The sequence below is a fragment of the Mauremys reevesii genome, linkage group 1 (genome assembly GCF_016161935.1).
Source record: "Mauremys reevesii isolate NIE-2019 linkage group 1, ASM1616193v1, whole genome shotgun sequence".
Classification (NCBI taxonomy): Eukaryota; Metazoa; Chordata; order Testudines; family Geoemydidae; genus Mauremys; species Mauremys reevesii.
This window is the reverse complement of record NC_052623.1, coordinates 158149164-158162397: the sequence shown is the minus strand read 5'-3', so window position 1 is coordinate 158162397 and position 13234 is coordinate 158149164. Positions and strand designations below refer to the sequence as shown.

Here is a 13234-nt window from a genome sequence, read left to right as displayed (position 1 = left end):
TAGCTATTACAAAAAAACTAAGTATTGATAAGCACTGGAGCAGGTTACCTAGGGAGGTTTTTAGAATAGGTTATACAAACACTTGTCAGGGATGGTGTAAGTATTTTTTGTATCTTGGAAAGCCAATAAAGATATTGTAAAAAAATATTAACAGGATTTCCCAAACTGACTATTTCAATTACTTTTTAAAATGCACCTACTCGTCATTAAAGACACCGCATAAAATTAATTACAGATCTTACCAAAAAAAAAACCATCAAAAACTCTTCCTCTTGTCTTCACCCCAGCAAGACAGATACTTACCTGCAATTAACTCACTAACATCCTAATTAACCCACCCCATCTTCAAAAGCCTGCAGTCTTCGCTGCATGTCTCAGAGGTAGATGGATGCTATATGCCACACAAACACCAACTGAATTGGGTGGACTTGCTGCTTTAAAAGGAATGTAGTTTGAGTGACAATTCACTCCATTTGGCAGAAGACAGGTTTCAGGCTTGCCTTGCAATCTACATAGGACTGCAGAGGTAGAGGGCCTCCTAATTGTATGAGTATGACTACAAAGCAGCTGGAAGATGAGATTTCCAGCTTGAGTAGACCTACAAAATCTAATGCACTCAAAATAGCCATGGTAACACGGGCAGCAGTGCAGGCTAGCTGCCTGACTACGATGCCACCCAACACCCCAGGTTCACATTCAAGCAGCTAGCCCAAGCTGCCACCGATGCCTCTGCAGCCTACTGCTATTTTTAGTGTGTGAGCTTGAGCTGAGCTAGCTTTCCTATGTCTACCTAAGCTGAGGGGATGGGGGGGAAGAAATCACATTTCCAACTGCTGTGTAGGCATACCCTAAGTATCCTTCCACCAGCTCCAAGGATACTGTGATTCTCTCCAACGTGAAAACCCTCCACAAAGATTTTAAGAAATCAAACACACTTTATGTGATTTCATATGCATTGTCTACACTAGCCATTTTCCTGCTGTAATTACTGTTGTTACCACCAAATGCAGATTCCCCAATATGGCAACAGTAGAGCACTAGTGTGAAAAAGGTGCCAGCAACTGCCAATGTGTTAACCACATCATCTAGAGAGACTGGGAGCTAGTCTACACTTCTTCCTGTTCTATGCTCAACCTAGACCCTTTTTATCTGTGATCAGCCATGTTGGCTAAGTAATAGAAGGTAACAGATTTTAAGGTTCCTCTTAACCCTTTTTTGGTTTTGTCCTCACTTGGTTTAGGTTCATTCTTGTTAATCATATCAAGCCAAATTTCCAATGAGACTATCATAATAAAGTCACCAATCTAGTCTGTCAGATCCCTTGGAAACTTCCATTAATTACTTTTGTAAATTTAGGGCCTCGTGGTTGAGGGGTGAAAACATTATCTATGTTGTGCAGATTGTGTAGTATGGTTCAACAGCAGCAACATTCAAAATATCTCAGTTGCAAGATGAAACTCAATGTTTTGCTCTCACTCTTCAATGGACTTTTTAATTCAATAGCACATTTGATTTAGGAGACTAACTTCTGCATTTTGAGATGGGCACAAATGCTTTCATTACACAAATTTTATTTTAGAAAACGCATCTGATTTTATAACTTCATATCATCAATCATTTCTTTCTTACCACTTCCCTTTAACTTTAGGCATGCTAAGTCAAGTAAGTTCACACAGTATCTGGTAATTACTCAACAATCATCACCCATTTACTGTATTGATTAGCAGCTTTCACACTGTCCACAGTTAGTCTGAGAAACAATCATATAATGAAGTCAACACTCAAGAAGACTGAAAAATAAGATAAGCTAGTCAGCTTTGTATAGACACATTATGGTGTGCACTGCCCACTTTTCAAAAACTTTTAGATTGCAAACTAAGCCCCTATAACAGTACATTACTCTACTCATTCCCCTATTTAACACAATGAAAATTCATTCAATCTACTAGCCCAATACTCTCTCCAGTCACTAATGACTTCACCCATTCTCCTTCCCCTCTCAGCTTACAGACAATTCTGTCATTTTCTTCTTGTTTCCTAGTTGGGAAAAAAACCAATAAGATCACCACTTCTCTTAACTTTTTAGAATACTCATTCAGAGATACCAATTAAGAATCTATTGTTTCTACTATCAAAATTTTTCAAATACATTAAATTTGTGCCAAGCTCAAAAATGAACAAACCAGAAGAATAAAACACACTAAGTTGTTTTTCCCTAGAGAAACTCACTCATCTCGTAACTGTTGTTCTTCGAGATGTGTTGCTCATATCCATTCCAATTAGATGTATGCGCACCGTGTGCACAGTCATTGGAAAGTTTTCCCCCTAGCAGAACTGCTCAGGTGGGCTTCTGGAGTGGCGCCTCCATGGTAGTGAATATAGGGCCATACCGAACAAGTGCCTCCTCAGTTCCTTCTTGTCAGCTACTCTGACATAAGGGAAGGCGGATGGGTTTGGAATGGGTATGAGTAACACATCTCGAAGAACAGTTACAAAAAGATGAGTAACCATTTTTTCTTCGAGTGATTGTTCATATTGATTCCAGTTAAGTGACTCCCACGCCTTACCTAAGCGATGGGGTCGGAGTTATGGAATCACGGACTGAAGCACTGCTCTGCCGAATCATCTCTCGCATGGTGGGTAATCACGTAGTGAGCGGCAAAAGTGTGCTTTGAGGACCATGTCGCCGCCCTGCAGATCTCTTGAATTGGCACCTAGACCAGGAACACTGTTAAGTAACTATAGCTAAACTATTAAAACGACAAGACTAAACTACAAGAACCAGAGGAACACTTGCGAAAGCAAGCCAACACAGTTCCAATGACTGGCACAGGTGGTAAAAAGGAACTGAGGCGGCGCCGGGTCAGCATAGTCATATATTGAGCACCATGGAGGCGCCATTCCAGGGGGCTCTACAGCCGACTCGACAGGTGCTGCCAGGGGAAAAACTTTCCGACAACTGTGCATGCGGTGTGCACACACCTAATTGGAATCGATATGAGCAATCACTCAAAGAAGAAAAACAGGTTTTCCCACAACCCAAAGGCAATGGTTCCCAACCTGTGGTCTACAGATCACTAGTGCTTCACAGAAACCCATATGGTCACACTTGAAACAAAAGAGCCAGCACACCTGCTGATTCATACACTAAAGGAAACTAAATATACATTAGCTTTCTATTATGTTTTCCATTTAAGAAATTGCTATAGTTGCCACAAGTTATGTTATGGTATCTTAAATGGGAGAGATAGTACCCAGGACAATCTGTCACTTAAGATGTGATCAAGACTATGAAAAGTTTTAATTCCCCTGAACAGAATGTGAGCTGGTTTTGAAACATTTGCATTGTAACAAAATATAAACAAAAACATTCTGATGAAGTCAGGATTTATTCCAACTTACCACTGAAATGCATTGTACTGGAAGTAGACCAAACCAAGGCCATATAAAAAGGCAGCATTCTGTAAGCAAAGAAACATTGTTTAAAACTCAGATGAGTAAACTTACATTAGAGAACTTCAAACCTGTATTTTTGCACATTCTTAAATGCATGGCTGATAGAAATGCTGTCTCCAATATCAGCTACTCTATTTAGGAAAGCTCTCAACATGACAGCAGGTCAGGGGGGAAGGGGAGCCAGATTTAAAAACAAATGTGGTTCACCAGAAAGCCTGAACTTTCATTCTGAATTTCAGACCAAAATGCTACTTATAGAGCCACTTAATAACAAAAATATCTGAGCATCCTTACATTAGTGAAACTAAAGTGGGATATTCTGTTTTGTATTAGAGGAACGAAGGGGAAGGTAGGGATGGACAGAAATCTTCATTTTAAAATGGGAAGATGAGACAAAAAACATACCATACCATACTACTATAGTCATAATTATAAATAAATACTACTACAAGTGGTATATTTAGAATATACAATTTTTTATTTCAGTATTTAAAGTACTATACTACTAAGATAAGCATGAAATTTGGCTTAAGAAAATTCCATTTGTCACTAATACTAGGGGAAAGGCCATCCAGCTCTGATCCTGAAAAAGTAATTATATTTCTTAATCACTGATCATCAATTTATCAGTAGCTTTTCTGCAATTCACAAGTCTATTAATTTATTTTCCTGCTTTGTAATACTATTTACATGGGGGGGGGGGGAAATCAACTGTACTTATGCAGTGTAATCCTTTTCTAACAAACTTTTCTTTTTAAAGAAATTGATCCTTAGATCCCAAGGTGATAAGGCAAAATTTAAGGCTTTTTATTGGACATTTATTAAGCAAGTGTAAGTAATTTGATAAATGATTACCACATATTTACTAAAAATTCAAAACTACACCTCTACCTCGATATAACGCTGTCCTCGGGAGCCAAAAAAAATCTTACCACGTTATAGGTGAAACTGTGTTATATCGAACTTGCTTTGATCCACCGGAGTGCGCAGCTCCCCCCCACCGAACGTTGCTTTACCACATTATATCCAAATTCGTGTTATATCAGGTCGTGTTATATCGGGGTAGAGGTGTATTACATAAACATCACTTTTTATTATTAATTATTATTATGCAGCAATATACTCAAGTTTTTCTGTATTGCAGGTTACCACCAGGTTATAAAACAGAACTTGATTACACTAACCACAACATGTTTCTGGGGGACTCTCTTAAACAGTGGCTCTGAAACTTTTTTTTACTGGTGACCCCTTTCACATAGGAAGCATCTGAGTGAACCCCCCCTTATAAATTAAAAACACTTTTTAATATATTTAACACCATTATAAAAGCTGGAGCAAAGCAGGGTTTGGGGTGGAGGTTGACAGCTGGCGAGCCCCCACATAAAAACCTCGTGACCCCTTGAGCGGTCCCGACCCCCAGTTTGAAAACCCCTGATCTTAAAAATGACAGACAAGTCTATTTTTATTCATATTAAGAAACCAAAACAAGCCAAATTTTGAGTATGTGCTGGAGAACATCAAGCCTAAGATCTGATGGACCAAGGAGGGCAGGAAGTTTCATAGCCAAAGATTCCTCAGGAGCATCATGTGTCTAACCTCATCCTATTTATATTAAGAGGAGATCCTTTGATTCAACAATTCAATCAACAGATATTCCCACCTGTTGTGGTACCTCAAAGGGAGAGGCACAATCAAGACAGAAATCCAACAAAACAGGGAGTACTATGTGGTATTAGCATATACCAGGCCTGCACAACTCGTAAAGCGATGAGGGCCACATTCCTCCGAAGAAAACAGCTGAGGACCGAAACCTCCCGGCCCCGTGGAAACACCCACCCCAGGGCCACTCAGCCCTGCGGAAATAAACCCTCCTTCCCCAGCGCCACCCCACCAAAACAGCTGTGGGCCAAAAAGGAAAGTTGGGGGTGGGGAGGTGATACTTTATTTTAAATCAAGCAGGGGCTCCCAGCTAAAGAGGTGGCTGGGAGCCCTCAGGGTCAAATTAAAGGGCCCGGGGCTCCAGCGGCTGGGGGAACCCAGCAGGGTCGGCTCTAGGTTTTTTGCTGCCCCAAGCAAAAAAAAATTTGGCTGCCCCCTCCCCCCCCCCCCAGCCCTGGGCTCCCCCCTGTCCCTCCTGCTGCCCCAGTCCTGGGCTCTCCCCCCCACACACACACACACCCTGCTGCCCCAGCTCTGGGCTCCCCCCCGCACCAGTGGCCCCACCACCACCTCCTGCCGCCCCAGCCCTGGGTCACTGGCAACTCGCTCCCAGGGCGGGTCATTCAGCAGGAATTTTGGATGTGCACAAAACACAGACAGGATTGGTTCCCATATGGTTACAGAGCTGCAGTAAAGTGGAACAATTTTCGGCTTGTGTGATTGGAGGATATCTGGATGCATATTATAAGACTGTCCTCCATAAATGAGGAAAAGTTGAGGTGCCTTTATTATTCTTTTGTTCCACTCTTTCTTTCTTTCTATGGAGAATTTGCTAATGCAATATCACTGTCTTCCTTTCAAACAAACAAAAAGGCAATGGCTGTTGAAAATAGCAATTCCAGTGCTAATAAGCATGTCTTGCTCAATTTTATCCTACTTTTTCTACAGCAAGTTACAGTGGATAAGTATATTTGATTTGGGAGAAATGAAGTAACAGCTGCCCAAACTGAGCTTGAGCACTCCTGAATTTTGAGGTGTTCAAATCTGGAAGGCAGGTGCTGGGGGTGGGGGGAGCGGGGGCTCCACGGGGGAGCATGGCAGCAACTGTCTGGAGCTGCATGGAGCCAGACACACTGGTCTGAGTGGCACGGTAAGCGGGCTGGGGGTTGGAGAAGGGGTAGGGGGTTCCCGGGGGGCAGTCAAGGGACAGGGAGTAGATAGGGGGTGGGAGTCCTGGGGGGCAGTTGGGGCAGGGGTCCGGGCAGGGGGAAATCAGCGGCTGAGGGCTGGGATTCAAAGGGCTCTGGGCTGCAGGCAGCCGCGGGGAGCCCTGAGCCCTCTGATTCCCTGCCACGGCTGGGATTTAAAGGGCTCTGGGCTCCCCGCCGCTGCGGGCAGCCCAGAGCCCTCTGACTCCCGGCTGCAGCTGGGATTTAAAGGGCTCTGGGCTCCCCACCGCTGCGAGCAGCCCAGAGCCCTCTGATTCCCGGCCGCGGCTGGGATATAAAGGGCTCTGGGCTCCCTGCCCCTGCAGGCAGCGCAGAGCCCTTTGAATCCCGGCCCCTTTGAATCCCGGCCACGGCAGGGATTCAAAGGGCTCTGGGCTGCCCGCAGAGTGCCGTGTGCGGGGGATTTAGAATTCCTCCGCAGGCCGTATGTTGTGCAGGCCTGGCATATGCTATGGTTATAAATGTCTCATAAAAGAACCTAAATAGAATGTAATACCATATAAGCGGCAGTGAGCGCTGCTAGTCCTGCTACTGTGAAACCAACTATGGGCTGTACAAAAGTATCAACTGACATTTTTAAGGTATTTTTGGCCCTCTGGTTGAAAAGGTTAAACACAACCAGGTGGACTGTGCGTTGTGTGAAGAAATACTTCCTTTTATTTGTTTTAAACCTGCTGCCTATTAATTTCATTTGGTGACCCCTAATTCTTGAGTTACGAGAAGTAGTAAACAACACTTCCTTATCTACTTTCTCTACACCAGTCATGATTTTATAGACCTCAAATCATATCTCCTTTTAGCCGTCTCTTTTCCAAGCTGAAAAGTCCCGGTCCTATTAATATCTCCTCTTACGGAAGCCATTCCATACCCCTAATCATTTGTGTTGCTCTTTTCTGAACGTTTTCCAATTCCAATATATCTTTTTTGAGATGGGGCAACCTAATCTGCACACGGATGTGGGCGTACCATGGATTTATACAGAGGCAACATGATATTTTCTGTCCTATTACCTATCCCTTTCTTAATCATTCCCAGCATTTTGTTAGCTTTTTTGACTGCCGCTGCACATTGAGTGAATGTTTTCAGAGAACTATCCACAATGACTCCAAGATCTCTTTTTCTTGAGTGAGTAGTAACAGCTAATTTAGACCCCATCATTTTATATGTATAGTTGGGATTATGCTTTCCAATGTGCATTACTTTGCATTTATCAATATTAAATTTCATCTGCCATTTTGTTGCCCAGTCACACAGTTTTGAGAGATCCTTTTGTAGCTCTTTGCTGTCTGCCTGGGTCTTAACTATCTTTAATAATTTTGTATCATCTGCAAATTTTGCCACCTCACTGTTTACCCCTTTTTCCAGATCATTTATGATGATTTTATTCTTACATTACTGATGCCTTCCAAGCATTCTTTAACTATGAGCTGAGGAAAAGGACAAGACTGAAGTAGTGGAACAGTATATAGCACTGTGCAAGGGCAGTTGTTAAAAACAGTTGGACTGAGAAAGAGAAAAAAAAGTTAGTTTTAATTTCTTGCACCTACAGTAAACAATTTGCAAAGCACAGAATCCAACTAGCAATCCTTTATTTATTTAGCAAGTCCTATTTGTGAATATCTCAAGCTTCGTAAGGCACTTCCAGCCATCTTCCATGGGAGAGGTAGTGGAGAGGGCAGAGTCTATTTGGAGGCTGAAGGAGTAGACCTCCCTGAGCAGCATATGGGACCCAGAATGCCCAACCCAGGAACACAAGACAAGGAGACACCCAACCTGGGGGATGCTAGCTGGAACTCCTAAGGGGAGAGGGCAAGGCTAGTCCTAGACAAGGGGTTTTGGAGGAGCCACAAGTTCCTCAGCCACTCCCACTACCTAGCATAAATTCTCCTGGGGCAGCAGGGAAACCCCAATAGGCTTCCCACTGATTGAATACAGCTATTCTGGGGTGCTATTACAGCCAAATTGGTAGGCTGGGATCCCCTATTCAGAGGTCCACACATAAACTGTATAAAAAGTGTACCAGACCACAAAACCTGCAAGTCCTGGTGCAGGAAGAAAAGACCTTCTGCGAAGATGGAGTCTGAAAGCTCATTTTATTATGTCTGACCAAGGTATAGGCAAAGCCAAGATACAGCCTTACAAATTTTCCTTCAAACGGCTTGGGTATCTACCTCTTTAATAAAAAGGAAGAGGATGGAGGACACTATGGCTGCTTGTGGAACAGCAGCAGCAGAGCTAAGATGTCCCCATTCTTGGGACCTCAATAAGCTCTATGCCCACTTAGTCACACCAGCTCACAGGGGCTCTCCAAACCATAGAAAACACTTTTGAGCTGGATATGATCCGTAACAGTCAAGATGACTGTATGATAAAACCCCTCTTCTTTAGGCCTGCACACTAAACAGCAGGACAGAGACTACAAACCAAGCTGGGTTCTCATGAAATATCAAGCTTTGCAACCACAGGTCTAGAATAAATAGGAAACTGAGGAGGGGAAGACATGGACACATTTAGCAGTTCTGTGTATTCTTCCTGTGTCTACCTTGATCCAATCTCTCAATAATTTTCCAGGATTGTGAAAATTTAAATGGATGAAAACTAGAAAAAGTGCTTAAAAACAAGCATTGATATTATCCATTAAAATTATTTAAAAAAAGAAAAGCGAATTCTACCAAGCCTAGTCATACTGGATGCCTGCTAACAGCAGTGCACAGCAAGACGATAATAAATCAGATCTTCCAAGACCAGTCCAGTATGTTAGCCACAATATCATCCCTTCCTTTTAAGACTTAAGATTATACATTTAAAATTAAGGATACAAAAACTATGTAAGCATGCGTCTGACTAAGTGGGTATTCATCCACGAAAGCTTATACTCCAGTACTTCTGTTAGTCTGTAACAGGGGTCTCAAACTCAAATGGCCATGAGGGCCACATTACTGACACCTCCCCCTCGCCACCACCCTTGGCCCCGCCCCCACTCCACACCTTCCATGAAGCCCCTCCCCTGACCCGCCTCTTCCCACCCCTTCCCTGCCCCCATTCCACCCCCTTCCCCAAAATCCCCACCCCAACTCCATCCCCTCCCTGCCCCCAGGGGGTGCAGGAGAGGTGTGGGGTGTAGCAGGGGCTCGGGGCAAGGAGTTGGGGTGTGGGGTGCAACAGGGATGAGGGGTCAGGGCAGGAGATCAAGGTGCAGGAAGGGTGCAGCGGGGGCTCAGGGGAGTGGGTTGGGGTGTGGGGTGCAGGAGAGGTGTGGCAGGGGGCTCAGGGCAGAGGATTGGCGTGTGGGATGTGGCAGGGGGCTCAGGGCAGGGGGTTAGGGTGCAGGAGGGGTGTGGGATGTGGCAGGGGGTTGGGGTGCAGGCTCTAGCCTGGCGCCACTTACCTAGAGTGGCTCCGGGGTGGCTCCTGCCTGCCTGCCCTGGGCCCCGAGCCCGCGCTGCTCCGTTCCAGGAAGCAGCTGGAACCGTGTCCCTGCAGCCCCTGGGGGACAGGGAGGGACTCAGGGTTCTGTGCGTGCACTGCTCTTCTCACTCCTTTAGGTACCTCCCATGAAGCTCCCATTGGCTGCAGTTCCCTGTTCCCGGCCAATGGGAGCTGCGGGGGGCGGCGCCTGGAAGGAGGCAATGCAGGAGCCCTCTGCCTCCTTCCCCCTCCTCCCACCAGACCGAAGGGGCATGCTGCCAGCTGCTTCAAACAGCGGCGCGGGGCTCGCAACGCCACAGGGGGCAATCCCACGGGTAGGCAGAGGGGCGGGGGGGAGGGCAGGGGGAGCTTGGCGGGCTACACGCAAGAGCCCCGCGGGCTGCATGCGGCCCGCGTGTTTGAGACCCCTGGTCTACAAGGTGCCACAAGACTCTGTTGCTTATGTAAGCATATGCAATTCTTCAACCAAACAACTGATTTATTGCATTTGCACAATTTCTTCCCTTAAGTTTAAATGTGTGTTAATATATAATACAGAAATTTAAGTCAGTTCTCACTAGAAAGCAACTGTATTTCTTAGCCTTCCTGTATTATTAATTATTAAGCTGTGTGTGGGTGTAAATAAAAGTATTCTTTTCCATTAAACCTCTTACTGACAGATCTTTTCAGTGACAAATAATCCAAGCGATGTAAATGGATTGTTGAAATATTTTCTCAAGTCTAATAAAAAATTAACAAGTAAATGTAACATGTCAAAGAGAATTTTTATTCTTGTCCATTACAGAAGGTAATTTACCCTGGATACAAAGTTTTGAAGAAAAAAATAACAATAGTCTACATGTCTTATTGTAGGTGCATCCCGCCCAAAAAGAAACTCCATTCTTGGTAATTTTTATGATCGTTACAACTGAGTAATATACAGAAGCCTTTTATTGCAGCTATTTAGCAGTTCCAAAATTAGGTGATCTGCTACAACACCCAGCTCGTGATCTCTGACATCACCACTAATGAAGTCCTGTAACTGAGTCCTCTGCAGTTCCTTCCTTCCACTCGAGGCTACTCCCTGCCTGTGGGAGTACTGGAGTCTGTGCTGAGAAATACTTCCACTGATACTGCAGCTGCGGCCAATTCCACCTCACTATCCCCTTATCTCTCTAGGTGGCTTGGAAGGTTTGTTTTGACCTCCCTGTGAGATAGCAAGCTACATCTGGCCTGCTTCAGATCATCTTCTATCAGTGCCAGGGTTCTCTCTGCTGGATCTTTCTTTGATCTTGACGATTTATTGATGTCCGTTTTCTATGTTGCATGCCCACTAGAAGGGACACTCAGATACCAGTTTCTTCAGTTCCTGAGCAGTTTTGTTAAGTGTTTCTTCAGACTCTAAAAGTAACTCATCAACTACTCTAACAAATGGAGCTTAAGACTGGCGTCTCTCGACTGGCATCCAAGATGAGAAGAAATGACAAACAATGTCTGGAAAGTGGCTCTCACCCAGAGAGGGATCTGCTGTGGCTGTCCATGAGTGGGATCAGGCCATCAACTGATGCGCATTTTGAGTCAGCCATTAGGGTGAGAGCACTAAGCATTTAACTGGACTGTACTGGGTTTTTTGGTTCCAAAATTTGTTAAATTGAGGGAGAAGATTTTTCTTCCAGTTACGTAAATGATTATCAAGTGGAAAAGCTGTCAAGCAGAATTACCAAATGCTAAGAGATATTGGGTCAGACTCTGGTGTTCTATCTATCTCACTGCCATAGGTGGTAAGAGGGAAGTAGGGAATGGTCATGGCCACTCCGCACTTTACACATCCATACAGAAGCACAAGGAAGCTGATGCCATGACAAAACTACAAACATCCTCCTCTTACAAGAATTCAGCCTAAGCATCAGTGGTGATTAGGGGCACTGCATGTGAACTACCCATGTTCTTCAATGGTAAAAGTGCAGAGAACACCTAATACCCCTACTAAAAGACTGTCAACACCTCAACTGTTGAAAGGAATAAAACACCTATTCTAAAACATGCAATAGGCTCCCTCTTCCCCACACTGCTCCTTGATCAGGGGAAAGAGCCCAGAACTCCCTTCTTCCCCATGCTGCCTCAAGCATGCGGGAAGGGACACCAGCTCTACTCTTCCTTTTCAAACCTGCTGCTTCAAGGGGAAAAGAGGTGGTCAGAGCAGTGCATGAGCACGTGAGTACAAAAGGAGGGTGTCAGCAGTGCAACGGAAAATTTAGGGGACTTCACCTGTTCTCCCAAAGGCCTTTCCCACATCTATACCAGCCCCCATTTCTGTTTCCCCTTCAAAACAGACTAGTAAAGTTCAAATGTGCATTACTGATGTGTTGGGGCAAAGCCCAAAGAGGACAGAGGTTTTGAAAGGGCATGGGAACATCAGATAACCTCACCTCTACGTTAAGTTTTTGGACAATTAATAAAAGATGATGATAGATATAAGGATGCAAAATTACAATGTCATTATGAAATTCTTTTTAACTGCATACAATTAGAAAGAAAGAATGGTGTTTTAGTTAAGGGACTAAACTGGGTCTCTTGAGATTTTCATTCAATTCTTGGCTCAGCCATAGACTTCTGGTGGGATCATGGGCAACTTAATCGCTCTTTGCCTCAATTCTCAATCTCATGATTGGATGTTGTATTTGCCTTGTGTCTTTAGTCTGTATGTTATCCAGGACAGGTACAGCCTCTTATTACATACTTCCACAGTCACTCAAACAACAGGAATCAGATTGTAAGTTGGCACCTGTAGGTTCTATTGCAATACAAATAATTTACTACCATATCAGGGTCTCTAGTACTCTGCAATTTCACATTCATTGAATTTTCCATCTTTCAAATTTCCATGGAGTTCTGCATCTTCGGCACAAAAATCCACCTTTTTTTGCTGGGTCCAGATGCCCAACATTTTGTTCTCTGCACCACAAAGACCTGGACACAGCTTCTCCTTATGGTGAAAGCAATACAGGGAATTCATTACAAAAACAGCATATTCGCCAACACTGCTACCCATAAAAAGAGGAGACAAAGCAGGAATTAAACTCTCCTATTTCGTAAGTGCCATCCCCTACCTATCTTTGAAGTTGTGTAGCCTTGGGAAAACATGTGGCAGTTTATGAGATTTTTCGATACATCATGACTTAGGGCTCTCTGAGACTCCACCATATGACCCTGCCCCTGCATCACAGCCACAACCCCACTTAGTGGATGTGGCAAGGGGCCCTTCCCAAAGAGAAATGGGTAGTGGTATGGGGCTGTCCTCCTCTTAAAAGTAGCAGTAACAACAATAAGGTCTCCCCTCCTTCCTCCCCCCGAAAGACAAAGATGGCTGAAAGATTTATTCTAGTTGCTCAAGTGTACCTAGTTGGATGGGTGAACTGGCCAGGTTCACTCTGCCCTTCTCTTTGGAATAGCATTGGTGGGATCTCCCAGTGCAGTGGGTT

The 13234-nt window shown here is 44.3% G+C and overlaps 1 protein-coding gene across 10 annotated transcripts in view; it reads right to left on the bottom strand.

Moving 5' to 3' along the window:
- Nucleotides 1-13234, bottom strand: part of KDM6A (lysine demethylase 6A) — a 288340-nt gene that overhangs the window by 153547 nt on the left and 121559 nt on the right. For 9 of the 10 annotated variants that reach the window (XR_005598273.1, XM_039538040.1, XM_039538068.1 and 6 more), the window contains exon 5: nt 3403-3461. Coding sequence is in view for 9 of the 10 variants with exons in the window: in XM_039538040.1 (XP_039393974.1) it covers nt 3403-3461 (59 nt within the window). In the remaining variant the exon portion in view is untranslated. Of the gene's footprint in view, nt 1-2567; nt 2715-3402; nt 3462-13234 lie in introns of those variants that run through there. The other variant, XM_039538099.1, reaches the window with a different exon arrangement.